The sequence below is a fragment of the Lepisosteus platostomus genome, chromosome 13, assembly GCF_059453375.1.
Source record: "Lepisosteus platostomus isolate fLepPlt1 chromosome 13, fLepPlt1.hap1, whole genome shotgun sequence".
NCBI classification, from domain to species: Eukaryota; Metazoa; Chordata; class Actinopteri; order Semionotiformes; family Lepisosteidae; genus Lepisosteus; species Lepisosteus platostomus.
Window position 1 is genome coordinate 2894351 of NC_142623.1, and position 24225 is coordinate 2918575.

At 45.4% G+C, this 24225-nt stretch overlaps 4 protein-coding genes across 8 annotated transcripts in view; 2 read left to right on the forward strand and 2 right to left on the reverse strand.

Moving 5' to 3' along the window:
• The window catches only part of mfsd2ab (MFSD2 lysolipid transporter A, lysophospholipid b), a 38599-nt gene extending 32098 nt beyond the window's left edge, over positions 1 to 6501 (forward strand). For all 3 annotated transcript variants that reach the window (XM_088602561.1, XM_088602559.1, XM_088602560.1), the window contains exons 10-14: positions 1480 to 1563; positions 2186 to 2298; positions 2511 to 2654; positions 3554 to 3730; positions 4010 to 6501. In XM_088602561.1, the coding sequence (XP_088458687.1) occupies positions 1480 to 1563; positions 2186 to 2298; positions 2511 to 2654; positions 3554 to 3730; positions 4010 to 4064 (573 nt within the window). In that variant the 3' untranslated portion in view covers positions 4065 to 6501. The remainder of the gene's footprint in view (positions 1 to 1479; positions 1564 to 2185; positions 2299 to 2510; positions 2655 to 3553; positions 3731 to 4009) is intronic.
• Positions 6502 to 6649: 148 nt separating this feature from the next.
• LOC148649626 (zona pellucida sperm-binding protein 3-like) lies at positions 6650 to 9440 on the reverse strand. The gene is made up of 9 exons (XM_088602562.1): positions 9252 to 9440; positions 8895 to 9010; positions 8699 to 8802; positions 8195 to 8369; positions 7995 to 8109; positions 7621 to 7715; positions 7482 to 7555; positions 7088 to 7256; positions 6650 to 6953 (listed from the first exon to the last, which is right to left on the reverse strand). The coding sequence occupies exons 1-8, from the start codon at positions 9396 to 9398 to the stop codon at positions 7093 to 7095; spliced, it is 990 nt and encodes a 329-aa protein (XP_088458688.1). The 5' UTR covers positions 9399 to 9440; the 3' UTR covers positions 6650 to 6953; positions 7088 to 7092.
• A 1560-nt stretch (positions 9441 to 11000) lies between these two features.
• Positions 11001 to 14293, forward strand: LOC148649627 (uncharacterized). Its single transcript, XM_088602556.1, has 8 exons — positions 11001 to 11634; positions 11854 to 11969; positions 12094 to 12194; positions 12767 to 12941; positions 13132 to 13249; positions 13327 to 13412; positions 13570 to 13658; positions 13741 to 14293. Exons 1-8 carry the CDS (start codon positions 11032 to 11034, stop codon positions 14226 to 14228), a joined length of 1776 nt encoding a protein of 591 aa, XP_088458682.1. The 5' UTR covers positions 11001 to 11031; the 3' UTR covers positions 14229 to 14293.
• A 1724-nt stretch (positions 14294 to 16017) lies between these two features.
• Positions 16018 to 22379, reverse strand: LOC148649628 (CD276 antigen-like). 3 transcript variants are annotated; one of them, XM_088602565.1, is made up of 5 exons: positions 22172 to 22379; positions 19639 to 19743; positions 18727 to 19074; positions 18014 to 18295; positions 16018 to 17756 (listed from the first exon to the last, which is right to left on the reverse strand). In XM_088602565.1, the coding sequence occupies exons 2-5, from the start codon at positions 19706 to 19708 to the stop codon at positions 17593 to 17595; spliced, it is 864 nt and encodes a 287-aa protein (XP_088458691.1). In that variant the 5' UTR covers positions 19709 to 19743; positions 22172 to 22379; the 3' UTR covers positions 16018 to 17592. The 3 variants fall into 3 exon arrangements, with proteins under 3 accessions (XP_088458691.1, XP_088458690.1, XP_088458689.1); XM_088602564.1 differs by lacking the exon at positions 22172 to 22379 and adding an exon at positions 20842 to 21243; XM_088602563.1 differs by lacking the exon at positions 22172 to 22379 and adding an exon at positions 20480 to 20813.
• Positions 22380 to 24225: the final 1846 nt, after the last annotated feature.

The window sequence follows — 24225 nt, forward strand, 5'->3', positions numbered from 1 at the left end:
CAGCACTGGGAGATTTGTGGTCAGACTCTGGCTAGAAACAATTTGATTTTAATCCCCCGCTGAAAGGACACCCTCTAACACCCCGCCCTCCTTCTGCAGTGCAGTCTGCAGAGCCCAGCGTCTCTCAGAGTGGTTTGGCTAAGTAGGTGGGGCTGTCTGTCGCTTTAATTCATTTTGGAAGCCAAGAGGGGCTGTGGAAGGGTGAAAGGAGTTGCTATTGTTGCTGATGGGAACCTCTAAAAGTAGTGGGGCGCAGCAAGGCGGGGGGGAAGAACAGTGGCAGCTTTGTTGGAGCCCCATCGGTCAGCGTGGCCATGGAAACTTTGCTTTGGGGTTTTCTTTTGTTTGGGCGGTGTTGCATCATGCTAGTACTGGATGGGCATGGGGGCAGGCTTCGAGGGGGCCAGGCGTCATGCAAAATAGATCTTTTGGGGTTGTTCAAGTTTGTACAGGGCCAAGGCAACGACAGTAGCTTGTTTTTTAATCCCAGCTGGTTCCATCTGGGGGCTGGTATGGGGTGGAGGGTAGATTTGAGCTCTAGGGGAACTGGAGGGATTTGAAGATGAAAGCTGTTGCTGCACATTATTACTAAGTTTGTTTCTGATCTGCTTTAAGACCCCAATGGGTGTGTGGCCTTTACAAACCTAGTGCTGAAGAATGTACTTTTTAAGGGAATAGCTAACCTTTATCCATGATGTTAAAACAGTAGGGGCTGTTAAACTGTCTTTGGAGTCACACCTGTTTTTTTTTTGTAGGAATGTAGACTGGATTTGCTGGAATTCTTTTTGGGGGGGGCATTAAATCATTTTGTCTTTCGTTGTGGGGGAACGCTCAAACGGTTTGATTTTTTTCACTAAAGGCTGAGAGTCGGCACACTCCAGAATAACATCTGTTTAAAAAAACTATTTCTCCATGCGTGTGGTTTTGTGTTCCTCTGGAACTTGAACCTCGGAGTGTTTGAAAACCTGGCAGAAGAATGAATGTGGAGTTCAGTTTAGTAAGTGTTCAGGCATGTGCTTCAGTGACGCCTATTTCACAGTGCAACTCCCCCTCCAAAGCAAACTTTAGTAGCTCTGTGTGCTTGCAAGCCATTTTCCATATGAACAGCCCTTGGCCTTTCTGTGCTCCTTTAAAAGCCCAGTGGCAGGCCAGGGCCTTTGTGACAAGGTCAAAGGTCGCAGAGAGCCCTTGAGTACTCCCTGCTGCGTTACATAAAGTGCAGAATGGCTCACTGCACATGCCCTGGGTGTCTAACTGATGCTTTTATTCAGAGCAGAGCGCTCTTCTGTCCATTTACACAAGTGGGCATGTTACTGGAGCAGTCTGAAGGGTATGATAGCAGTGATCCTTCCTGGGGCTGAACCCACAGCCTTCTAGATATGAGCGCCGAGCCCTGGCCGCTGCCCCTCACGGCTGCCTTGAATGCCGGTTCCGGAAAATAAAAGCAGTATCTTTTTTTTTTTAATTTTATTTTGGCAGCTGTCTGCTACCTTGAGTATTCCGTTCTGGCAGTGGTTCCTGACCAGATTTGGGAAGAAGACCGCTGTGTATGTTGGGATCTCGGTGAGTGCTCTGGTGATGCTGGGGTCAGCTGGTCCCTTTTCCCTTGTACACTAATTGCTATAGGATAATATTGAAGTTGCCGTAGAGTGGGATCACCCATGTCCCTAGAGAAATAAGCTCAGTGGTGCCCCCTCCTGTTCACACCATTGTCTGATCAGCACAGTTGTATTAGCAACTACTCGAGCGAACCGCCAGAGAGCGCCTCAGTTCAGCACTGGCTAATGGTGCCCTCTAGTGGTTGATCTCCGCTTTGCAGCAGGGGACAGCATAGGTGTAGCTGAGCAGCTGCTCCCAGTGGAGGCACCTGCAGTAAAATTAGCTGCCCTCACATTCTAGAGGTACGATCCCTACAGCAATCTGATGAGAAGGGTCCCACCGAAGGCTGGTGTGTAGACTGTGGGCATGGACTTATTTTGCTACAGTTGGTCAGCTTTTTTGAGATGTCCCTCACTTCAGTGTGGTCGGACAGCGCAGCAGCTGTACCGTAATGCCAAATAGCAAAATGATACCAAGCGTCACACGGAAGACGGCCCGCCAAGGTCTCGAGTCCCGGCCAGAGCACGCGTGAGTCCTGCTGTGCCAGGGGCCTCCGAGTGACTGCTGTCCCTCCTGATTCCTGCAGTGGGTGGTTCCCTTCATGATCCTCATCGTCTCCATTAAGAGCAATCTGATCGTGGCCTACGTGGTGTCTGTTGCTGCTGGCATCAGTGTGGCTGCTGCCTTCCTCCTGCCCTGGTGAGTAACTTTGTGAAACCCACACCTACTGCCCTGCAGTAGTTGAAACTCTTGGCCACAATTCAAATGCCTTTTTATGCAGTGCACATCCGTATGTCCTTCACACTCGGAGCATAAGAGTTCACGACCTTTTTCATGAACTAGCAAGGACGTGTGGTGCGGACTCGTCAAGAGCCGGTCTGCATCTAACGGGTCATCTCTGTCCCTGGCAGGTCCATGCTTCCAGATGTAGTGGACGATTTCAAGGTGAAAAATCCCGACTCCCGGGGCTACGAGGCTATTTTTTACTCCTTCTACGTCTTCTTCACCAAATTTGCCTCCGGCGTGTCCCTGGGAATCTCCACGCTGAGTCTCGAGTGAGTGCAGCCGAACCTCCCGACCCGTGTACCAGCTTCACGTCCGCTTGGCGGCTCCTCTGACCTTCCGACTCTGGGTTCTGCCTCCGCACTGCGGCGCCGTCTGGCGCCTTACAAGCCTCTGTTGGAAGCTGATGAGTTTGAAAGGCCAGACTCCTGTTGCAGCGCAGTTGATTCAGAACCCAGGAAAAAGCATGCTGAAGAGGTACAGCCTCTTCAGTCTATCAGGTGTGCCTGGTGTGACAAGGCCAGATCTGACTCCTGCAGCTGAACTGTCTCCTGAAACTTCCCTTTTGAGCACCTACAGCAGCAGAATGTGATGTCTTGTTCCATTCAGTTGAGTGGAAAGCACACTGTCTCCAACATTACCGGTGTTCATGAGCTAAGCCAGTGCTTACCATCTCTGGCCATCAGTGTCCAGAATCCCACAGGTTTTCTAAAGCCACGGAGAAAAGCTAAAGAGGTTCAGATGGGACCTCAGTTGGACCAGTTTAACACTGCTTGCAGATGAGGTGCTGCTCTGCGTTCGAGAGCTGGAAATGTCTGGGCTTGATTGATGAGGTTAACATTTAATGCCTAAGCCAGGCTCTCTTTGAAATCAACTCTTTGGACTCAGTTTTACCTATTGATGCATTCTTAAAAGATCTTTAAAGAAGCTCTAGCTACTGCTTTGTCTTTTGTTTTACCACGTTCTAAAATTGGGATTGGCCCAATAGCTCAATACAAAATGGGATGAATTAACTTGAAAGCGTCTGCTCTGTGTTTGGCGGGTCATAAGCGCTTGGCCCTGCGCTGTATCTGTATTAAACAGTATGCGAGTGGATCAATCCTGCAGTTACATGTGAAACTTGACTATCCCTGTTGTGACCTCACGGTTGTTTTCATTCTCACTGCTGTAGCTTTGCTGGATACCTGACGAGAGGCTGCACACAGCCAGAGGCCGTGAATTTAACCCTCCGGATGCTGATCTCGCCGGCACCCATCGTGTTGATCATCCTGGGCCTGATCATCTTCAAGCTGTACCCCATCGATGAGGAGACGCGCCAGGGCAACCGCAAGCTGCTGCAGGAACTGCGGTGAGGGGAACCGCCGCCAGATCGCAACGCGATGTCTGGTTTAAGTGTTTACTTCTAAACAATAACTGAGGGGTTTTATTGGTACCTTTGTCTGTAATAGAGTGAATGTTCTAATTCAATCAAATGTAAAAGTATTCAAGAAGAATCCTGTACATAAGTCTAATGTATAAGTAATTTGGTTAATTATTTAATGGACAACTGAGATTGGAACCAAGGCTAGAAGGGACAGTTCTGCATTAGGGGGTCTAACGAAGTCTCTTGTGGTTCTTGCTCCCTCAGGGAAAGCGAGCAGGACTCGGAGACAGACTCACACGAGATGGGAAGCACAGTGTAATGGCGGCTCAGCCAGCACGGGGACACCTAGGACGTTGCACAGGATGATGGTGGAGGCGATGGGTCTGTTCCGGCTGGGCGGCGAGAGTTTACCTATGAAACGGAGGGGGGGGGGGTTTGAGAGAAAAACACTTCTGGCCAGCACTGCTGCTTAAAGCCCAGCTCGGGAAAAGAGCAGAACGGAACCTGACCAGCCCTGGGCCTGCAGCGCACATGGGCTTCCGCAGCTCGGAAATCTGAGCGACGCGGCCTACGGAATGGACGTCAACTGTATTTCTCGTCTTGTCTGTGTTCGTTTCCTTGTAGTGTGGGTGGGCGATTTTGAAAGAGGAGCGACCCGTTCTAACCTGCCAAACAAGCAAGGCAACTGCAATCAAATAAACACAAAGTCTGAGTCTCACAGGCAGGGTAAATGCTTTTGGTGAGAGCAGAACTAACCAGCAATTTAATACAAATATATGACAAACTGTGGGAGCAAGAAACTCCCTTTATGTACAATATTTGCACAGTACGATTCAATGCTTAAGAAACCTTAGCCTCAGGTTTATGACGATTGCCCACTGTCCTGCTGCTGCATTTCCAGCATCTGGTTACTGCCAAGTGCATTACGATAAACATGTTTATGCAGCTGGATGTTTCAGTTTTGGATTAATATTGACCTTGACTAACTATAGATCATGTTTCCCTTTCTCGGGAATTGCTTGAAGCACTTATAAGTGAATGGTTTAGAGTGGGGAGTAAGTCCTAAAAGTTGGAAGGCGTGAAAAGAGGAAGGCAGGAGCCCGAGTGAAGTATTTATTGAACTGAAACCTGTCGAGTTGGAACAATTTGTGTAAGTAGGACCTGCTTGCTCCTACTTTTATAAATGTGTTACGTAGGCTTCCTTGTATTTATTATTTATGCATGATGTACAGGCTTCTCCAACTGCTCTCTGAAAGCTGTGGGTGGGAGTGCCACTTGTAAAATGAGGTATTTTTATGGAGCCCCTGTTGCTGCGTTAATGGCACTTTTGATCTTTGCTGGAACCAATATTCCCTGAAAAGACTGCATGTTCAGAGCACAGGGTGTCCAGCCCTTGGCCGTATTGTTTACTGAGAAGGTTTACGTAAATCTTAGCCTCCGTGGCTGCTGACATGAGCTCTTTCATACTTCTTCACAAATAATTGAGAAATAAGTTGGAAGAATGTAAGGGAAAAAGGTAAAACAAAAAGTTGGAGAACTCTAATATTTATTTTGCAGTTTTGGGGAAGAAAATTACTGTAAGTTGGTGGGACAGGAGGGGGCTATAATTGTCTTGTGTAAATGGTAACTGCGTCCAGGGATGGATAGTTACTAGTGGTAACTGTGGAGAGCCTAATGATGTGGTAGCTGCTGGATGTTTCACAAATAGAAGAGATTTCATATCTTTAAAAGGTATGGAAATTAGAAACTTCATATATATTATATTACAGCTTCATATGTTATACATATGTTTATGCCTTTGAAGAAGGCAACATTTTGTAGAAACACGCAGTATGTGGACCGTTCTGGAGAAGACGGCCTCAGCCCACACTGGCTCGTCTTTAAGCAGGAGGGGAATTGCTTTGACTCTTCCCTGTCTGTAATACTCTACTCTTCTACTCTGGATAAACGCCAGACTCTTTTGCATAAGAACAGTCTTACAACCAACAGGAGGACAACTCTGCTTTAAACCAGTAGGTGCTTAAAAAGGAGTGCAACATCATTTTACATTTCGCCAAAGACACTAGGCTGACTAATTTTAAACTCAGAGGTTAAGTTTAAGATGTACATCAGGAGTTCTCAAGCCCAGGTCTAGAGGAGTTCCAGTCCAGTGGGTTTTATAGATGCCTTTTGAATCAGCTGGTGCTATATCCTGAACTGTTTAAACAGGTATGGTGTTCCATTCAGTATTAGTTCCCTTCATTGAAACATGTAAGTAAATTACTGCAACAAGTGTCTTAATCTTTACTGAAGTGATTGAAGGTGACCTAGAAGAATAATTGGACTGGGGCACTCCAGGACCAGGGCTGGAGATCCCTGCGGCAGAATTCAAGACCAAATTGATCAAACAGGAGCTTTGAATGTATAGAAGCTTAAGCACCAAGACCTAGTCTGCAATGGCAGCAGTTACTTGATCTAAACCGTCCCTCAACTTGTCCCCCCCCCCCCAATCTGCTAGGGGCTGCTTTTCTTTTGGGGGAGGGAGAGGAGGAGAGAGAGAACTTTTGTTAGAGCAGCTCTTGAAGACAGAGGTCATTACTGTACCCCTTCTTATTGTACATAGTGTAAATACTTGCTCAGCTGGTGTGGTTATGATGTTTAACATGAAGACTAATTTTGTAATTAAATTAATTCTGTCCAGGAGTTGTTTTTGTTTGATATTGACAAGTCTTCTTATAATAAAGGGTGCAGTTATGGAAGATGAACCAAATAGTAAACCGAGTTTATGGCCAAAGCTAAATCCACAATGTTGGTACGTGGAAGCAAAGCCTTCCTAGGAAATACTCAGATGGATGCTGGTGCAATAATGCAGGTCAAGTCGATACTAACAGATGCCCCTTAAACATGAAAGAGTGCAGCATTGAGCCTTTTCAAAAGAAGTTCAAAGATTTTATTTTCTGCAGTGATGGTATAGTTTCCACCTGTGGATTATATTCTTGCTCTGAAGAATGAAGTTTATCCATCCCCTAGCTAGAGCAGAAGTGGCACAAGCCCTCAGCAGCATTAAGGATGCAGGGTAATTCCTTACTTCGGGAGTCTTGACCCTGGACCCTTGACAGAGCCGGTTGTGTCTGAGCCAATCCCTAAGTGCAACTCTGCAGAACATGAAGGCATGAGAGAAGTTCTTCCCCTTTTCACTGATGTGGTCTAAGGGCCAAGGTGTTATCTTCTGAAACGGGGGAAAAAAAACAAATCTGAAGTTACAGTTCAAAGTTTTATGCTGAAAAATGAAGCAGCTCAGTTAAACCCTGAAATAACTCAAGCCCAACCCTAGAAAGACACATGAGGCAATTATGCTAATACCACTCTCAGGATTCCGGATCTACAGCCTCCCACTGGGCACTGGCCTCTTCTTCCCAGCGGTCCTGCTCCTCCCCAGTCAGCCAGCTTAGGTGTTCCCGATAGAGAGGTGTGGCACTGCTCTTCACAGCTTCAATAGGAACTATCTTACTGGTAATTGTTCTATTGTCATCTGGAAGATGAAAGAAAAGTCTCAAGGGTAATTCCATCTACTGGGTAGCCATTTCCATGGAAGAGCCTTAGAGACCACTTATTTGAGAAATGCAACAGGACCACTATCTCCAAGTTCTGCACCACCTTTCCAGCCACAGATTAAAGTGGCTCCCTTGTTACCCGCACTGTTAGGGTAACTGGCCTGTTTTACAAGGTATGCATTCCCTGCTTGCTGGTGACTGACCTTTGCCCCGACCTCCTGAGCACACTGCATTACAGCACCTGCACACATCATGGTAACCATACAGCTCCTCCCACCTGCAGAAAGAGTGCAGTTATCAAGGGGCTCCAAACTAAAAACAATACAGATTTTAGAAACTCACCTTCGCTTCCTTCTATTGTAGGTGCAGGATTTAGTGCCTGGTGTTGCAGCATCATTGGCTACAGCCATAGTGCAGTGCATATAAAGCTCAGTTTTCTGAAAATGTACAGGGGGGGAGAAGATGGGGTGAATAAGAGGTATATTAAAACCAATACCCTTTGCATATAGATTCAGGAAGTGACAGTGACGAAACTCAAGTAATGTGGCCAAACATTCACAGATGCATAACCCACTTTCTGCCAGCAGGTGGCAGAAGTACACTGGAAGGAACACTGGTCTCCAAAACGGTTCTGGGTAGACCTTGCTTGGGGAAAGGAATATTGCTGGGAATAGAGGGGTCTTGGTTAATCTCATCTGAGACCAAGATCAAGCTACCTTGTCAGCCTTTCTGTCGAAGGTGAAGGCATCAACGCTGAAGCGGAGAACATCCTTCCTCTTGCTGGGGAGGAACCTGGACCGGCAGCCCGACAGCTTGCTGTCCACCATGCAGCTAAGGAGCACAGAAGCAACACTTTTTGTTACGGCACACACGCACACCACAGCCCATTCCTGCTCCCCCTACCCGTGGCCATTACCCCAGATTGTCAATCACAGTGAATCTGGGCTCGGCCTGCTGGTCTGGAGAGTTGGTTGCATAACAGGAGTGGATGAAGAGCCTTTGTCCTTCCGCGATGAAAGGAGCCACAGCCTGGAAGTACACGGGCTGGCCCAGGAGGTAGGTGATCCTGGAGGAGAGTCTGTCCCAGCGAGCTGGAGCAGGGAGCAAAGACACCATCTGTGGAGGATGTCTGAATCTCCCATCTCTACTAAGGCAGTATTCTGTCAAGTAGCCTTGTCACTCTGTTCTCCTCCCCACTGATAGCTGGTGTGTAGCGAGCATACTGGCACACTATGGCTGAATCTCCTTCACCACCACCACCTGGTGGTGGGAGGAGAAGAGTCCCCATTAGTTGTAAAATGCTTTTACCAGGACAGCACTACAGAAGTGTAAGGATTATTATGCATCCTTTATGTGGTTGTGGATTTGAATCCCTCCTCCACATGGTCAACAGGTCACCAAACACTAAGAGACTTCTTACCACCGGTGGTGGTGAGGACAAAGCTGTGGTTGTTCTGCAGATGCCTGAAGTAGGACCGCCGAGGCCACACCGGATGGTAGCCAACCTTGTAAGCCCGCTGGTATCTGCGGGGACAGAGCCAGTCAAGAGGGAAAGGGCTTGTGCGGTCACCCCCGGATACGGGACCAGGCTGGCCGTGCACGGGTCAGTCACTTACCGGTTGTAGTGGCACTGGATCGGCACCGTGAAGGGGAACGATCGGTGGACCTGCCCCTCGGCCACGGAGGGCACGTACCGCAGAACGTTGGAGTACACTAGCTGCCCTTTGACAATCTGGGTGGGGAAATAATAAACTGAACTCCACCCAGGTCATGGGTACACAACCCCTGCCAAGAACCCAATGGGTTTCCCCATACTTCTGTAATAAATCAGATGAAGACCACACATCGGGCACATTTTTATGCCCGTGTCCCCTCAATTAAATTCGGAGCGGAGGTAGAAGTAAGCGAATTAATGCGGGGTTGCAGAACAGGCGGTGCACCGACCCTCGCTAACGCGCCGCTGGAACGCTTACCGACGGGGTGTTCCCACACTCGTGGAGCCCGTAGTTAAAGACGATGTAGTGGCGGGAGGCGGCGTTGCTCTTACAGCCCGACCCCAGTGTCAGCTCCTCAGCTCCGCACCTGAAACCGAACAGGTTCTTCCGAACCCGGATGTGCATTTTATACTTTCGGCACCACACCCGGACGCTGCTGCCCTCCCGGGGCCGTTGGGGCGCCGGTCCGGGGAGAGATTGTGGAGGAAACATGATTTCCTGGATGTACTCCGGTACAGGTAGATTTCCTGGGACCGGTTTCAGTTTCGCCTTCGCCTTAGATGGACAGCCACGGGCACAGGACGGTCAGAAGGTGGACGCGTCAACCGTGGTGCTTTGGCCCCTGATAGAACATCTTGCTTCGAGTCGTTATTTTGCCGGTAGCTAATCTCATCCGATCTATAATCATCCAAAACGACGTTTAGCGGATCGTCTGCTAGCTCTACTCCTACCACAGTAACCAACCATATTACCGAAAAGCAAGAAAAGACGCCCCATAACCCCATTTCACTTTAAATTAAGAAAAAAACTAGAATGAGTTTAATTTGAACACCTAATCAAATAGAAAATCTCAACTAAAGAAAGTTGTGCTTCTTGAGCATTTATATAGCACAGCGAATTAGCAATGTTGGTGATTGTCTCTAATTAACGACATAGGGCAGACCCACTTTTCATTACAGCGTGCAAATGTTTTCATCAATCGGGTAATCTTTTCCTAAATGTGAGGTGAAACATGCGTGTTCAGCGCCGTGGCTTTCGGCAGAGAAAATACAAACTGCAGGACCCCTCTCCGCCGTTCTGCTAACAGACGTTCAAATGCGAACGCAGAGATCTCGTGTTCTTGAACATCAAGTTCACATTTTTCAGGAAAGGAAGTAATTAAAAAAACATCAATATTATATTCAGAGCAGTTAAACGTGTCACACAGCTAGAGCTCATTTGAACTTTTTTTCGAAGTAGTCGTGCGTTCTTCTCGCGTCTTCTTCTTATACTCGCTTATGGTGTTATTGTTAATGCTTTAGAACCATAAAGATGTACCCCCTCCGAGACAGCAGGTCATATTTCATTAAAATGTAAAGTAAAGGATGGGCCAGGCTAAATGAAAATTGCAATCCCCTCGCAAATCTCACATTCGATTTAATGACTTAATGAGGTAGAAACAAGGCAGAAAACTTTAACAGAGAGTTGCTGAATGCAATATTCTATTGGCTTTATAATTTGGAAAGGCTGGTGGTTTGTTCTGTAGTTTTAATCCGACAAAGGGATTCACATCTGGTAACATACAGCTTGGTTTTTTTTTTAAAAAAAGGCAATTAAAATACGCTCCAAAGAACTTTTTCAAAAGCTGTTGCTTCTTACTGCACAGTTTTCAGAGGGTTTATATATAACGTGCCGCTATGGAGCTGCTGAACCATCACCGCAGTTCATTCAAGATTCTCAGTGCCGTAAATCACACATTAAAAACCATGCTGCGACCTCGTTCATTTTTATCTCTGATGCTCTGGCAGATGTTTGTGTGTGAACTTCACTAAACATGGCTGTGTTCTATAAAGTTACTTTTGAGAGGCTTGGGGCTCCTACGGCAACAGAATTGCACGAGGGAATTGTCTTCATGAGTCTCTCACTGATGAGCGCATTTCCACACCTGAGACATTGCAGAAGGCGCGTGAGAACGCAGCTTCTCCACGCTCCACGCGTGATTGAGCGGCTTATAACAAGCTCCTCGGGAGCGGATTAGAGTATTAGGTTTTTGGACTTCATGACCCTTTTACGACTTGCTACAAGACAACTCGCTGTTGTCTCCCCGTGTCCCACGATGAACCTTATTCTTTGGGCCTGTATTGTAGGATTTGTACGTTCAACTAGTATTGCTGAGAGGTCTGAACTCAACGATGACTCGCCGGGCGATCAAGGCTTCTCCGGGGGTGTGTCGTCGGAATTGTCGGCAGACGCCGATCTGCAGAGTAGCTTTAAAGAAAGATTAGGCGCCGTGAGGCGGCTGTCCAAAAGCAGGCTCCCCATCCCCCGGTTCGGTCTGGCTTTCTCTAGCCCGCCCTCCCTTCAGGCGCTCAGACCCGTGCCCGGCGACGTCTCCAACGCGACTCTGCCGCCTGCTATCCGCCAGCTCCTCGTCCCTCGCACCCCGCCACCCACATCTCCGCCGGCTGGCCCTCTCCCGGATGTATCCGTCCTCTGCACGGAAACGGAGCTGAGCGTCAGGGTCAAGAAAGCCTTCTACGGTTTCGGGGCTTCTTCTGATCAGCTCCTGCTGGGACCGAGCTGCAGGAGCAACGGCGCACACCATCCCTCGGGCGATCTGCTCTTCACCTACCCGCTGGTGAACTGCGGCAGCAAGCGCTTCGTAAGGATCTCCGCGCTTCTATTTAGCCCGTCTCGGGGTGGGGAGGGAAATGCATGGCGCGGTGGAATTAAACCCTACTGAAACGGTTCACTGATCTAAAAGCATGGCGGTTGTGCGGGACGACGCCAGCATGTTGAGCTGGGTGGCTTCTTGGTGTCTGAGTTCTCGCTGCTCTGAAAAGGGGGGTTTCTTTTTTTTTTTTTTTTAATCGTTTTAAAGATGCCTCCGGGATACCTGATCTACAAGATGATCCTTCGCTACCAGCCCAAAAGCAGCAACAGCCCCATTCGAAGAGCTCATCTGGTGAATGTTGACATTGAGTGCCGTTATAAGAGGTGAGCTGCTGGTGCATAGTGGGTGTATTTTGGGTGGATGAAGTGGTGGGGGGTAGGAAGAGAGAAATCCTTTTCAGGGTACTTCCAACAGGCTGTTTAGAAGAGAGCCCAATGTCTTCTACAGGTATCATCATGTCTACCAGGTTGCAGTGCGCCCTACCTGGCATCCTGCTCCAGTAAAGATTCTGCAGAGCCGGGCAGGATATGAGATAAGATCCATGAACGGTAAGCCTTTTACAGGGCATCCATTGCCGGTGTAGAGAAACTGGTCTTCCACAGTTAAGGAATGTAGATGTGAGTTCTGTGTTGTAGGGGAGACCCCTGCTGGTGAGGAAGTCAGCCTGTCAAGTTAATTTGGGTTATTCTTCAGTATTTAATCTCCCCTCCCCCACACCAAATATGAGATTCCTCCCCATTATAAATTTATAGGGGCAGCCTGTCAAACCCAACTGCAGTGCTTTTTGAGCTCATGGTAGGAATCCAGGAGCTGTGAGGCGTTACAGCAATAATGAGCACTGGGTTGCCCTGCTTTGTGTAGTGGCAGTATACACTTGGCATCCAGTTCTGTAGCCTTTCCTGCTTCTCACAGCTCTGCCAGGTTAATCTTAGTCCTGTAGTGTTGCTTCTCTTACTCTCAACTACTGAATACTGAGCAAGACATTACAACTCCTTCAGGGCTTGAGGAATTCATGAGACCAGTTCTCTAGCCCCAGTGTCTTCATCTCTGATGTATGACTGTGTACCCATTTGCCCTTGAAGGATCTCTTCCTGAGCTAGTGCTCTTAAACTTGTTCCAGCTGCCTGGACAGCAAGTGCTCCATCCAACGTGTACAGTCTGGGGCAAGTGGTGAACTTCCAGGTGGTCGGGCTCCAGATTTCTGCAGGGGAAAAGATTTATATTGAATCCTGTGTTGCAACCATGTCTGAGGATCCCAACTCCAGTCCTAGATACATGGTCATTGATAACTATGGGTAAGCTTTCCAACATAACCTCTTGAGCTTTAATGTTTTTTTTTTAAATGCAAACTGCTTCTAAAATATTTCAAATCGAGAGGAATTTTAAAATGTACCAATGTCTGAAGCTAGTAATGTAAATTTAAATAAGCCTATAGATCACTTTGTAAAACATGCGTTCCTTAATTTGAACATCTTTCTACTGTAGGTGCATGGTAGACAGCAAAGTTGAAGGTAGTGGCTCCAAATTTATATCACCAAGAACTGACGATACCATAAACTTCTCCATTGATGCTTTTCAGTTCAGCTCAAAACCAACATCTGAGGTGTGTATTGCCCATCAACTCGTGTTCACAGGAGATCCTGTAGCAAGCTCTGGTTTACCAGTCTTTCCCCCCCCCAGATCTATCTTCATTGCAAGCTGTTTATTGCCACGGGTGGTGACAGCAATATCGCCAAATCCTGCACCTACAACAGCCAAGAGAAAAGGTAACTAGGAGACTTCCTAAGTGGAGAAGGTGTTTACCTCAATGCGCTTTGCACTAGTAGAGGGACAATCTTTGCCGATTTAAAAATGGCAATCCAAAGTTCATATCTTAACCCTTTTTTGAAGTCTGTAGTCCTGCTAAACATCCTTCCCCTTTAGGTGGAAGGGAATTGAACCTGGTAACGATCCTCTCTGTGCTTGCTGTGATTCCACATGCCTTGCTCCAGGTACTAGATCCAAGTCAGTTGGTAAGTGGCTCTTTTTAGCTCCTCTCGCTTTCCCACAGAGGTCTCTGGAACTCCATCCTCCAACACTTTCTTTGCACTCCAGGTGTTGAGAGCAGCGGCCCATTGCTCGTCACTGACCAAGCCTCCCTGGCTGCGACAGCCATGCCGAAGACAGAAGCCGCCGCTGCTCTCGAGACGGAAGAGTCCCAGCCGTCGTGGGATGACACGGGAGCCATCTGGTTTGAGGCGAAAGCAGATGCTCGGCCTGGCCCAGGGCAGAGGAGTGCCGGGACCAGTCCCCTGAGCGGTGACCTTGAGGAGCTCTGGGATGAGGAGCTGGCGGGAGAAATGGGGGATTCTCCCTTTGTTGCGGAGGAGGAGCCCGAGTCTGAGGGTGTGAAATGGGAGGAGCAAGGGGCTGAACGCTCCGATGGTGGACTTGAAGGTTATGGTGACCTTGATCCCATGCAGCGTCCTTCCGCTGAACTGGAGAGTGGCTCTCCAGACTCGAGTATGGCCAACGGTATGGAGGGAATCTCCCTGCTGGAAACTGGAATGTGGCGGAAGGGCTCCTGGCAAGAGCATGCTTAATCACTTGGGGTGTGGGTACTGTGGATTAGGTCCATCTGCTAAATAAACTGTCCTAGTTGCCACAATTTGTCCTCATTTGTCTTTGTATGCTTGGTTGTAAGTCCTGAGGAACACCACCTCTGCTTGTTCCATTTGAGCACTTTAATTTCTTCCTTGTTTAGTAGGGGACATAGCCTCTTGGGGGGGTCATATGTGGCAATGCCTTGGCTTAAAGGGCTATTTCAACCACTGAGGGAGTGCAGACTCACCAGGTCAATTAAATGAAGTAGATGCAGTCAGTGTATATTTAGATGAAGTCTAAGGCTTGGATGTTCTGTCATAGCTTGGTTTCCAATGGAATAGGTTTGTCTTGTTACTGTGAGAGGCCTCTATTTGTGGTTCATGGGGGGGAGAAAAAATATTGGGTAACTGGACATATGGAGTGTAAATTGGTTGGGCAAATATAAGGATATGTTAAAGCAAAAACAGATGAAGTGCAACTTACTCTATACATAAAACTGAGATAGAGATGTTTACAGGATCTCCAAATCTATATCACTCATCAGTCTGTGAATTTATATCAGTGGAAATGACAGCCTCTTTAATACATGCCCTCAAATTCAATCTCGCAGCTGCTGGTTATTTGATGGTCATTTGCAAATAGAGTCATGGTAGTAGTTTTGTATCCTTATCTGGTATATTTAAGGATAAATTCAGTTCTTAAATTAAAAACTAACATTAAATTGTTGGGGACATTATTATATATAAACATGAGGCAGCCTAATTATATAGTCATGTGGCCTATATACCACATTATATATTAATGTGCTGACCAGATTTATTGGAATGTTCTGTTTCAGAGCCCTCTGCAGGGCTGATTATAGCAACGCTGAGCCCTCAGTGCCTTTCTAAGCCCAAATTCAGCTGGGCTCCAGCTTTGCACGTTTTTTCCTTTGAAATTGAGCTCAGAGCTGGAGGTGATTTCCAGATGGCACTATATCGAGAAGACCGTAACTTGCACGTGCAGCTGAGTGTTAAACCCGAAAGTCCATTACAATTGGCCCCCGCTTGTTTCAAACAACACAATTGAGCTCTTGTCAATAAGTCCTGACAAGTATTTAAGAGTGGGGACCCCCAGTATTACAGATGGAAACTGCCTGGAGGACAGAATCACTGTTCACTTCCTGTTTGTTTTTTTTTTACAGCAGCCTAACTGAATGGGGTAAAAGTCTCTAAATGATTGTGGATGATCAGCTACTTTTGACTCGTTGCTGTTTATTCCAGTCTGCAGGAAGGTGCGGTGTTCCCATGGTAACGCAGGAACTTGGCACTACTACTGTTTCTATGTGGGAGGGAAGGCCTATTTACATAGGGCTGTCGCTAAAGCAGAACGTTATCGGATTACATTCCTGTTAAGGAGTGGGGAAAATGGCAGTACTGCCATATTTTGTAAAGGAAACCTGATCATGTTCTGTATGTCCAAAGTCACTGAAATGTTCTCCTATGTTGTAAGGCAAGTATTGTTGTGGTAGCACTATACAAAGGCATTTTTGCTGGCTGTAATTGCATTGGCTATAATGTGGTACATCAAAATAAGGTGTATTATGATTGAGCTGTGCAGCAGGTGCAACCACTTAAATATTTAAATGGGTTAAAATGCAGTGCATTGTAAATTACAAATAGTTAGTGTATATGCAGTATATATTGTAAAGAGGGACTGCACTGTTAAGTAATGGAACTGATTAAAAATAATTATCTGAGTACTGACTTTTAAGACTCCACAAAGAAAACCACGCATGGTTCCGATAAATCAAGTCGTGATTTCTTTATTGCAATAAAGAAAGGAGGACAGACTAAGTTAATGGGTTAACCTGGTCTTTCACTCACTTTTTGAAAGAGCAACAGGCTTTTATTCTTGAAGATGAGCAGCATGTCTGAACTAAAACCTATATTTTCATGCTTGGACAGTAACAGTTTGTTGCCTTATGAGGTGTAAACAAGGTCAGAGCCTCAGACAGTTAGCTCAGGTGCAAAAGTGACAACGGTTCAGAGCTCATCAATAGATTTTTCATTGTGAATTCCTCTTTCTGAGGAAACAAATAGAAACATGTCAGAAAAGGTAGAATGCTTTATTTAAAAAAGTAGAATCTTTTAGTAACATCTCTTTCTGAAATATAAATAGCTGTGTGTTGAAAATTATTTGCTTAAAATAATAAACAGTTTACATGCCAAGCACCATTTCTTACAAAATTCCTTCACAAACATTGGAATCTAAAAATTTTTAGCATTTTAGCTTTACATAAGTATAAAATACAGAAAAAAATAAGAACATAAGAAAAGCCAAATTAACACTTTAGTAGTTATTAGCTTATTCCATGGCCATGTGACTTGTTACATGCTCCTACAACACTTTGTATAAAGAACTGGCTCCAGTGCTTGCACAGACCTTCCCATTGCAATTCAGAATAGTTTCCATTACCAAATGTTGGGCTTCCGTAAATGTGCCCCTCATTGACTTTCCCCTCTGAAATAGAACTGAATTTCTACACTTTACCATGATTCTTCAGAGACGCTTTTCTAACTGATCCATTATCTCCACATTTTTATATAGACAACACTGTCAAGTTTTTATTTATCTATTTTATTTTATTTTACGTTACATACTTCCATTCAACGGTCTCGAAATACTAGACTTTTTACTTTAATAATTAAATATATTTTGATGAATTTACAGAGATCTTTAAATTAAAGCACCAGGAATCTCTGTGAAGTGCAGATGTGAGAGGCTAACCTAACCTTGCACCTTCTACAAAACTGGTGAAGAGAGTTCCAGCTCCCCCCGACAATTAATAGGAATGAACTAAAGTAATTTAATACATTTGCAAAAATAAATGTGGGTGGGTAGCTGCGTCAGCATGCGTAGGCTGCAAAGGAACAAGTAACAGGTTTATTCCATGCTGAAAAAAAGAAGAAAGAGAACACAACATTTCGGCCGTGGAGCCTTCTTCAGGTGTGGATATAAAAAACAGTTATATCTCTTTGGTCTTCCATCAATATTCTCACCTATTACTTAAAAGTGGCAGTAAAAAAATAATCTCCAAAACCAGTCATTATTAAGTAACAAGTCCGGCTTTTTTGTTCCCTTCTATACTGAGGTTTAAAAGATTATGCAAGATTTCAGGGTACCCTCGGAGCATTGAGGCACAGATGCCAGTCTTCACCAAGCCACAGATCACTTCTCCTCGAAAAGAGAAAGCTCTGGTTTCTTCCTCACTGGCCTGAAGAGATCAACACTTCCAGAACGGGGTATATTTCTCCTCTCCGTCACAGCACCATAGTGGCCTTTGCGTCTTGGCACCGTTTCTCAATTCCCAGATTAGCCATCTCACACGCCCCCACTGGCACCTCGGCACGGTCGCAGATTCTTCAGAATTGTCTTTGGGGTTTCCAAGCACACCAGCAAAGCTCCAGCAAACACAATCGGCACCATCAGCGCACCAACCACGACGAGAGGCCACCTGCATCTCTGCTCACCAGTTGGACCTTCTCCTGAAACCAGGACACACAGATCTCATATTAAAGGAAGGACGAGAGGGTTATGCACATTAATGGAAATTCATTAGCATGCAATAAAAAAAATCCATATTGTTTTCGTTTTCAGTTCATTGGAATATTTTTATCTCCTGTTCATTTGTATTTTCCGACAGGCTTGTCACAGAACTACAGAGAAGGTATGAAATTTCACAGAACCTTTGCTGTATGACGCAATTCTTTTGACGAAACCATCAGAGACATTGTTTTGTTACCTGGAACTAGGCTGAACTCCCTGCTGATTTCCTGATTCAGAGCAGCGTTTCTTAGGATGAAGAGGACAGAGGAGTTGGCCCTTCTATTTCCTGCTAAGGTACTGGAAACCCTGAAGAGTCCATCGGCATTCTGTTGGTAGTTTGTGACCGCCTGCTTGGAGACATCGTTTCCCTTTTCATCTACCCACTGCACTGTGGCACAAGGGTAGCCCAGTGATTCCAACGAGAGCTCTACAGCCAAACAGGTCACTTTGATCTCCAGACGGGGTTCAGTGTAGAAAGCTGAGGATAATAAGAAATACACAGAACTGTGGTGACCTGATAAATTACCCGTATGCTTGATTTTGTGATGAGCAGTCAAATAGTTGTATCTTGTGAGTTAACATTATAGATTGACTGTTGATTACAAAAAAGGTTTTATTTGTCCTAATTTCCAGGCTTTCCTGGGAAAATGAACCACAATAAACCACCTCCTCTGCAACCAAAACCACAGGGCTTCAGTTTGGTTTCAAACACATTTACATTTAAAAACATGTCTGAAGTCCATGACATGTCCAAAGCAAAGCAATATCAGTATGAGGCCCTGGGAGTCTGAGGAAAGGCAGCTCCTTTAAATCTACTCAGTCCAAGGATCTCTAAAGGTCTCTGGTGTGAAAAGGAACTTTGTTCCCCACAGGATATTGAATCGACAAAAATTGCAAAAATCTCCATACCTGCAAAATTCAGGGCAAAGGTTCTCCTCTGGCTCCCCATCAGAGAGCTGACGGAGCAGGTGTAGTCCCCCGCGTCCCCTGGCCCCACGCCCTGCAGCCGGAGGGAGGCGTTGCCTTTCTCCAGCTCCGCGGGGTACAGGCTGGTCCGGTTGGCGTAGCGCGGACTCTGCCTGCCCAGCTGGTCCTGCCCGTAGTAGAAGCTGTGGACCACCTCATGTCCCCGCTGCCACGTAATCACGGTCTTGCCCATGTCTAGAGCTCCTTCCACGGTGAAGCTGCACTCCAGCACCATGTGTTGTCCATGGATCGCCACCTGCGGCGTGGTAGGAACCCGGACTTCAAACTCGGCTGGAGAGAAGGAAAGGAGACACTGTGAGGAGGGGAGAGGATCTCCTTACACATACAAAAACATGAGAGGGTCACACAGACTGCACTGGTTCTCGGAATGACTATAGGGCCACTTATCTTGCTTTGGGCTGCTACTACAGAGGCTGAATTTCTTCTGCCTCGTCCTCTCTTGCAAAAAAGACACCTGCCTACCTCCGCATTCCTGTCTTCACCTACACTGAAGTTACTTTTTCCTAAATCAGCAAAGACGGTAAAAATGAATAGTGCTAGGGCACCACTGTATTGTATGAAACATTAAAAAAGAAATGTAAAAAGCATGATCACTTTCGAAAGGGACTTCTCATGGACACATGTGCAGGACAGTTCCCTGCCAGGCTGCATCAGGAGTGCACGGTCCTGCCTTATTTCAAGGACAGACTCACTCCAAGTTGCTCAACACAAGGAGCATTAACAGCCAGTAGAGCATCACAGGCAGGAAGACCTGGGCCCCTGTCGTTTCTCCCAAATGACCAGTTAAAAGTGCCCCTTGGAAACTCCTCCTGCAGTGAAAGTAGGTACACGTACCTGAAAAGGATCCCGAGAGGAGCAGGAGGAATAGGCAGCAAACGCATGTGCTCACAGGCCTCAGGGTCATAGCAGAGGGGTGTGTACCGATATTAAAACAATATCCTGTGGAGTCCAAAAAATAAGGGGATGAGAAAACTCACAAACTCCTCTGTTAAATAATATTACTTTTTGCCTGGGCACCGAGAAATTGTTTTAAACGTGAGATAGCGAAATATTGATTAGAAATACAGACAGGACGAAACAATTGAAAGCAAGTTACGCTCTGTATTGTACTAATGCTATAAGGCCACAACTGTTGTGGACTTTCTGCACCACATCTGAAATTGCCACACGGAACTCTCCGCGTACAGCCTGCTGAAATTACGGCATTCCGTCATGAACCAGGTGGAAACACACTTCACATGAAGGCTAATTGAAGGCTGTATTTTAGTGATGAATTGAATATATCCCAGTGTCACCTAACAGTCACTTTAAGGACAGTTTACTCCGAGTACGTAAGACAGGCGGTTTCAGAGAAAAAAAAAATGACAAGGGCTAGCTAAATCTGACATTAATTTCAGCAAAAACATTACTTTCCTTGGTCGATTCTCATTTTTTAAAGCTTTGTGATAAGTACTAAGTTTAACCGAGTTTTAAAGGAGCCTTAGCCAACATTTAGTTCTCATATCTGTACTTATAGCCTTATGAAATCCGGGAGTTATCGGAAGAGACAGTTCGACACAATCGGATAATCTGATTTAATTATAAACATAGAAAAGTCTTCCTAAGAGGTAAAAATCGATGTAGGTGATATTTTTAACCCGAGAACACTAGCAGAAAAAAAGCTAAGAATATTTACCATTCATCTCTTAAAGTTTCTATCATCCCTGATGTCGAACAGACCATACACCAGACAGCCGTGTAGAGCAAAAACACGCACAGAATGTTTTATTTTCTTAACAATAAGTATTAATGAACAAGTTTCATATACTTTTCAATTCATATTACTGTAGTACGCCAGGTATTATATGCAAGTCTTTGACCTGACGTGGTTAAAGACGCTTTAAGTATGACAGATGCTGACGGCTGAAATGTCTGTTCAAACATAAATGATCGATAAATATTCCCGACTATAAACGACTGAATCATCTCGACCTCATCTAGAACTCTCACACGACAATATTTCAGATGACCAAAATACATGTAAATACATTTGCTTACCCGCTGTCGACAGTGTAAAAAGCAGTTTAGCAGCACCTCGTCAGTATTCGCACAAGCCTCTGAAGAGGAAGGCTGTTAAAAGCGAGGGGTGGGGTCATCGGAGTTATGTGACGTAGTATCGTTTGACGTAGGTTACAAAGTGTTGTTATATTACTACGTTGCTAAGGATCGTGGTTTTTGTTTGTGGCTATTTTGAGGCTTTATTTTAATCCAAACAAGGAAATATTACAGTTTCCGTTGTCTTCATTTTTCATTCGATTCACGTAAGAAAAATAATTAGACTAGTGCTCTTGTAAGTCTGTCGTGCTGTATAAACAACAATGTTGTCCTTTGTTGACTGCCATCATTTTAAGTAACAGCCTTCATTCCTCCTATTAAACAATGAGATAATAGAGAATTCGAATTGTTGTCCAAGTCTTTTTCCTCTAGATCCTTACTGACAAGCTGTCAACAGCAGCGAGGAGCGTCTTCAAGTGTCCCCTTAGAATGTCAAGGTGTCGGCAAGAAGAACTGAACTGAACTACAGTCACAGCTTTGAGACCTACCTAACGTTGAAAACACCCTTCCATGAAAGTCATGTTGTTATAGATAGGAAAAAGTAAAGGTTTATTCCATAGTGAAAACAGAAGAAAATAAACACAACGTTTCAGCGGTGGAGCCTTCTTCGGTTATGTCATAGATGTACTGTATATGTACTCACACACACACATTGTGATAACGTCGGATGTAATAGGAATCTGCCTGAGCAACAGCAGAGCGCTTGTTACTTTCTGTGCGGTGTGCCGGTGTGTAGTCGTCTGCCAATGTTCTGTTCTCTAGGAAAGGCGAGAATCCTTTCGTGGATCCGAGTAAATGTTTGTGTCACCGGTGAAGGGGGGGGGGGGGGAGGGGAACACGCTCGATTCTACGATGAGCCCCGTCTGCGGGCGTGTGGGGATCTGTAAAGCGCAGCTTTGATGAGCCTCCGGTGTGATAGCTGCGCATTCCCACGCACCGCGGAGTGGGGCGCGCAGTGGGAGGTGGGGTCCGCTGTCACAATATACTGTATATGTTGTAACGCATACGGCCACCATTGCACTGCCCTTCCCTGTGAATAGCTGGGACCGCAGTCGCCGGGCTGAGGGGAGATTTCCCTTTGGCTCAAGTGGCTGGGTCCTTTTTGAGGGAGGCCCCCGACGGGGGGTCCGACCTGAGGCGGCGGCAGCAGCGAGGGCGCACACCCACGTGAACCCGAGAGTATTACAATATAATTTACATATATATTTGTTACATGTTTTCGATTTCATTGTACACATCTGTAACAAAGTGACTTGAAGAAAGGTCGAATTACCTTATCGTCCCGTTAGGTAAGGCGTACTGAAACAGCAAAACTGTGGTAAAACCTCGGTAAAAACGTAGTAAAAGTGCGGAAATACAAAGGTCAACTCCGAAGCGTCAAGGTAAACATTCAGAACGCTAACTAAACTTTACTACTTTAAGGATGTGTGCTTGCCTGCTCTCTTTTGAACTAACATCCTACAGCACATTTCTCTCCGAAGGCTTTGTTGCAAGCGCCAGGGTGTCTGTGATAAAGAAAGTGATTTTTAAAAAGACATTCTTTCGATAAGGCCACATCCCAGTATGACGTTAAGGTAAAAATATCATGAAACTGTTTCGTTCCACAGATAAATATAGATAAGCATAATCATCTGTGTGTATTTATAGCATAAATATTACTTCATTTCTGAGTACGTGGTACAGGTGAGACTAGCAGGCAGGTTGGCCAGGTGTGTGTGGATACTATGGCACAGACAATATAGTAAACACGCCAGAAATTATTGGAATGACAAAGTTATGAGTCATTTTCCTCCACATCCATTCATACCTCCGATTAAACAGGGGCCAAAAACGTCACATGACAGACTGAGTCAAGGATTCAAAAATGTGTCTTACTTAAATGTAATAACGTTTTACTGTAATCATGATAGCTAGGGCAATGCCATATTTGTTGTAAACAATTAAGTCCAAAAAACGACTCCATAACTACCTTATCTAGAGGTTTCTGGTGGTTTACTGTTTCTCTGGGATATATAAGGATATAACACAACATTCCTGGACTTTATTTCTGGAGTTTATTTACGACAAACACTAATTTAATCTGTGCATTGCTATTTTTTTAAGTAAGAAACTTTGTCCAATCTGTAAGTCCTTCTGTTAATCGAACGTGTATTGTTCCTGTTGTTCCTACAGGGCTGTGAACAGGTTTGGATGATGCTGTAAATGCGAAAGAAACCGCGTGTAATTGATCACGTGTGTCTGTGAGCCTGATCCACGTCACTGTTTCATATGAAGCCCTGTCTCTGCGCGACTGTGTTAGTGGTCCTAGGGCAGTATGCGCTCTTTAAAGTGCTGTCTGCTGAAGAGCTTCACGACGGTGTAGATTTCTGTCAGAAGAAGCTTAACATCCCACCACAACAAATTCAGTTATCCCGAAAATTACGTGTATACACGAACATTTGTCTTCAACAGAGACTTCTAGGACATGCGCTGTGCGCCAATCCCAGCTGCGTGAAGCTGGCCATTTTACGAACGGCACGAAGAATGAAACCCACCGTATCCATCTGTACCGTTGAAGATAGCATTTAGGCTGCTTTTGGTCCCTAGCTACAGTGTAGCGACTTCTTTTTTCGGGAGGTGTGACGCGAACCGAACCGGTCTCGTTCTGCGGCGCCCAGTTACTGCCGGTTTGTGCAGTTGAAAGTAAAGTCCGAGCTGCTTTCGATCACGAAATAACAGCGACTTCTTTTTCTGGAAAATTACTTGACCGTCTACAAGGAGCTTGACCGTGAAATTGAAGTCCAGGAACCGGATTTTATCCTAGGGAGGCACTCACTACAGTTTAGCTGTTTATTAGTAGTACACTCTGAATAGTCAACGTACTCTCAATTACTGGACTTGAAGAAGCCTGGTTCTTGTCCGCTTTCATATGTTTGCCGAGCACAAATCCTTGTAACAAAGTATTGTCATTAAATGGAATTTTCCGAGAATGCCTGCAATTCGCTTTTTCAGCCTGTCCCTTGGATATTTTTCGTTTGGATAACAGTTTACTATTTGCATTTCATATAACTTCATAGCTGTAATATGTAATAAAAAAACATGAAGTAATACATGGGGTTTCACGTTCCATCTTTTTAAAATATATTACTCAAAAGACTTTCAAAGTTTTAAATCTTTCAAACTAAGTATTTAAAAAAATAGAATGAACAACTTCCTGCATTAAAAACAGTGTTTTACCATCTTTTAACTCAATGCTAAAACAAACATGGAAGAGAAGGATATTTGTTTTGTTAGGGACTCTATTGAATAAATCGACCTTAACAGTAAATAAATCAGCAAAACATTGGA

Coding starts and splice junctions, on each gene's coding strand:
- LOC148649626 (XM_088602562.1), bottom strand. CDS start 9,398: ATGCACATCCGGGTTCGGAAGAACCTGTTCGGTTTCAGGTGCGGAGCT. Junction 7,716..7,994: donor TCGACAGAAAGGCTGACAAG/GTAGCTTGATCT, acceptor GTACATTTTCAG/AAAACTGAGCTTTATATGCA. Junction 7,257..7,481: donor CTCAGGAGGTCGGGGCAAAG/GTCAGTCACCAG, acceptor TTCATCTTCCAG/ATGACAATAGAACAATTACC.
- LOC148649627 (XM_088602556.1), top strand. CDS start 11,032: ATGACCCTTTTACGACTTGCTACAAGACAACTCGCTGTTGTCTCCCCG. Junction 11,635..11,853: donor ACTGCGGCAGCAAGCGCTTC/GTAAGGATCTCC, acceptor ATCGTTTTAAAG/ATGCCTCCGGGATACCTGAT. Junction 12,942..13,131: donor ATGGTCATTGATAACTATGG/GTAAGCTTTCCA, acceptor TTTCTACTGTAG/GTGCATGGTAGACAGCAAAG.
- LOC148649628 (XM_088602563.1), bottom strand. Junction 19,075..19,638: donor CCTCTCGGGATCCTTTTCAG/GTACGTGTACCT, acceptor CCTTCTCTCCAG/CCGAGTTTGAAGTCCGGGTT. Junction 17,757..18,013: donor GGAGTTCAGCCTAGTTCCAG/GTAACAAAACAA, acceptor TCCTGGTTTCAG/GAGAAGGTCCAACTGGTGAG.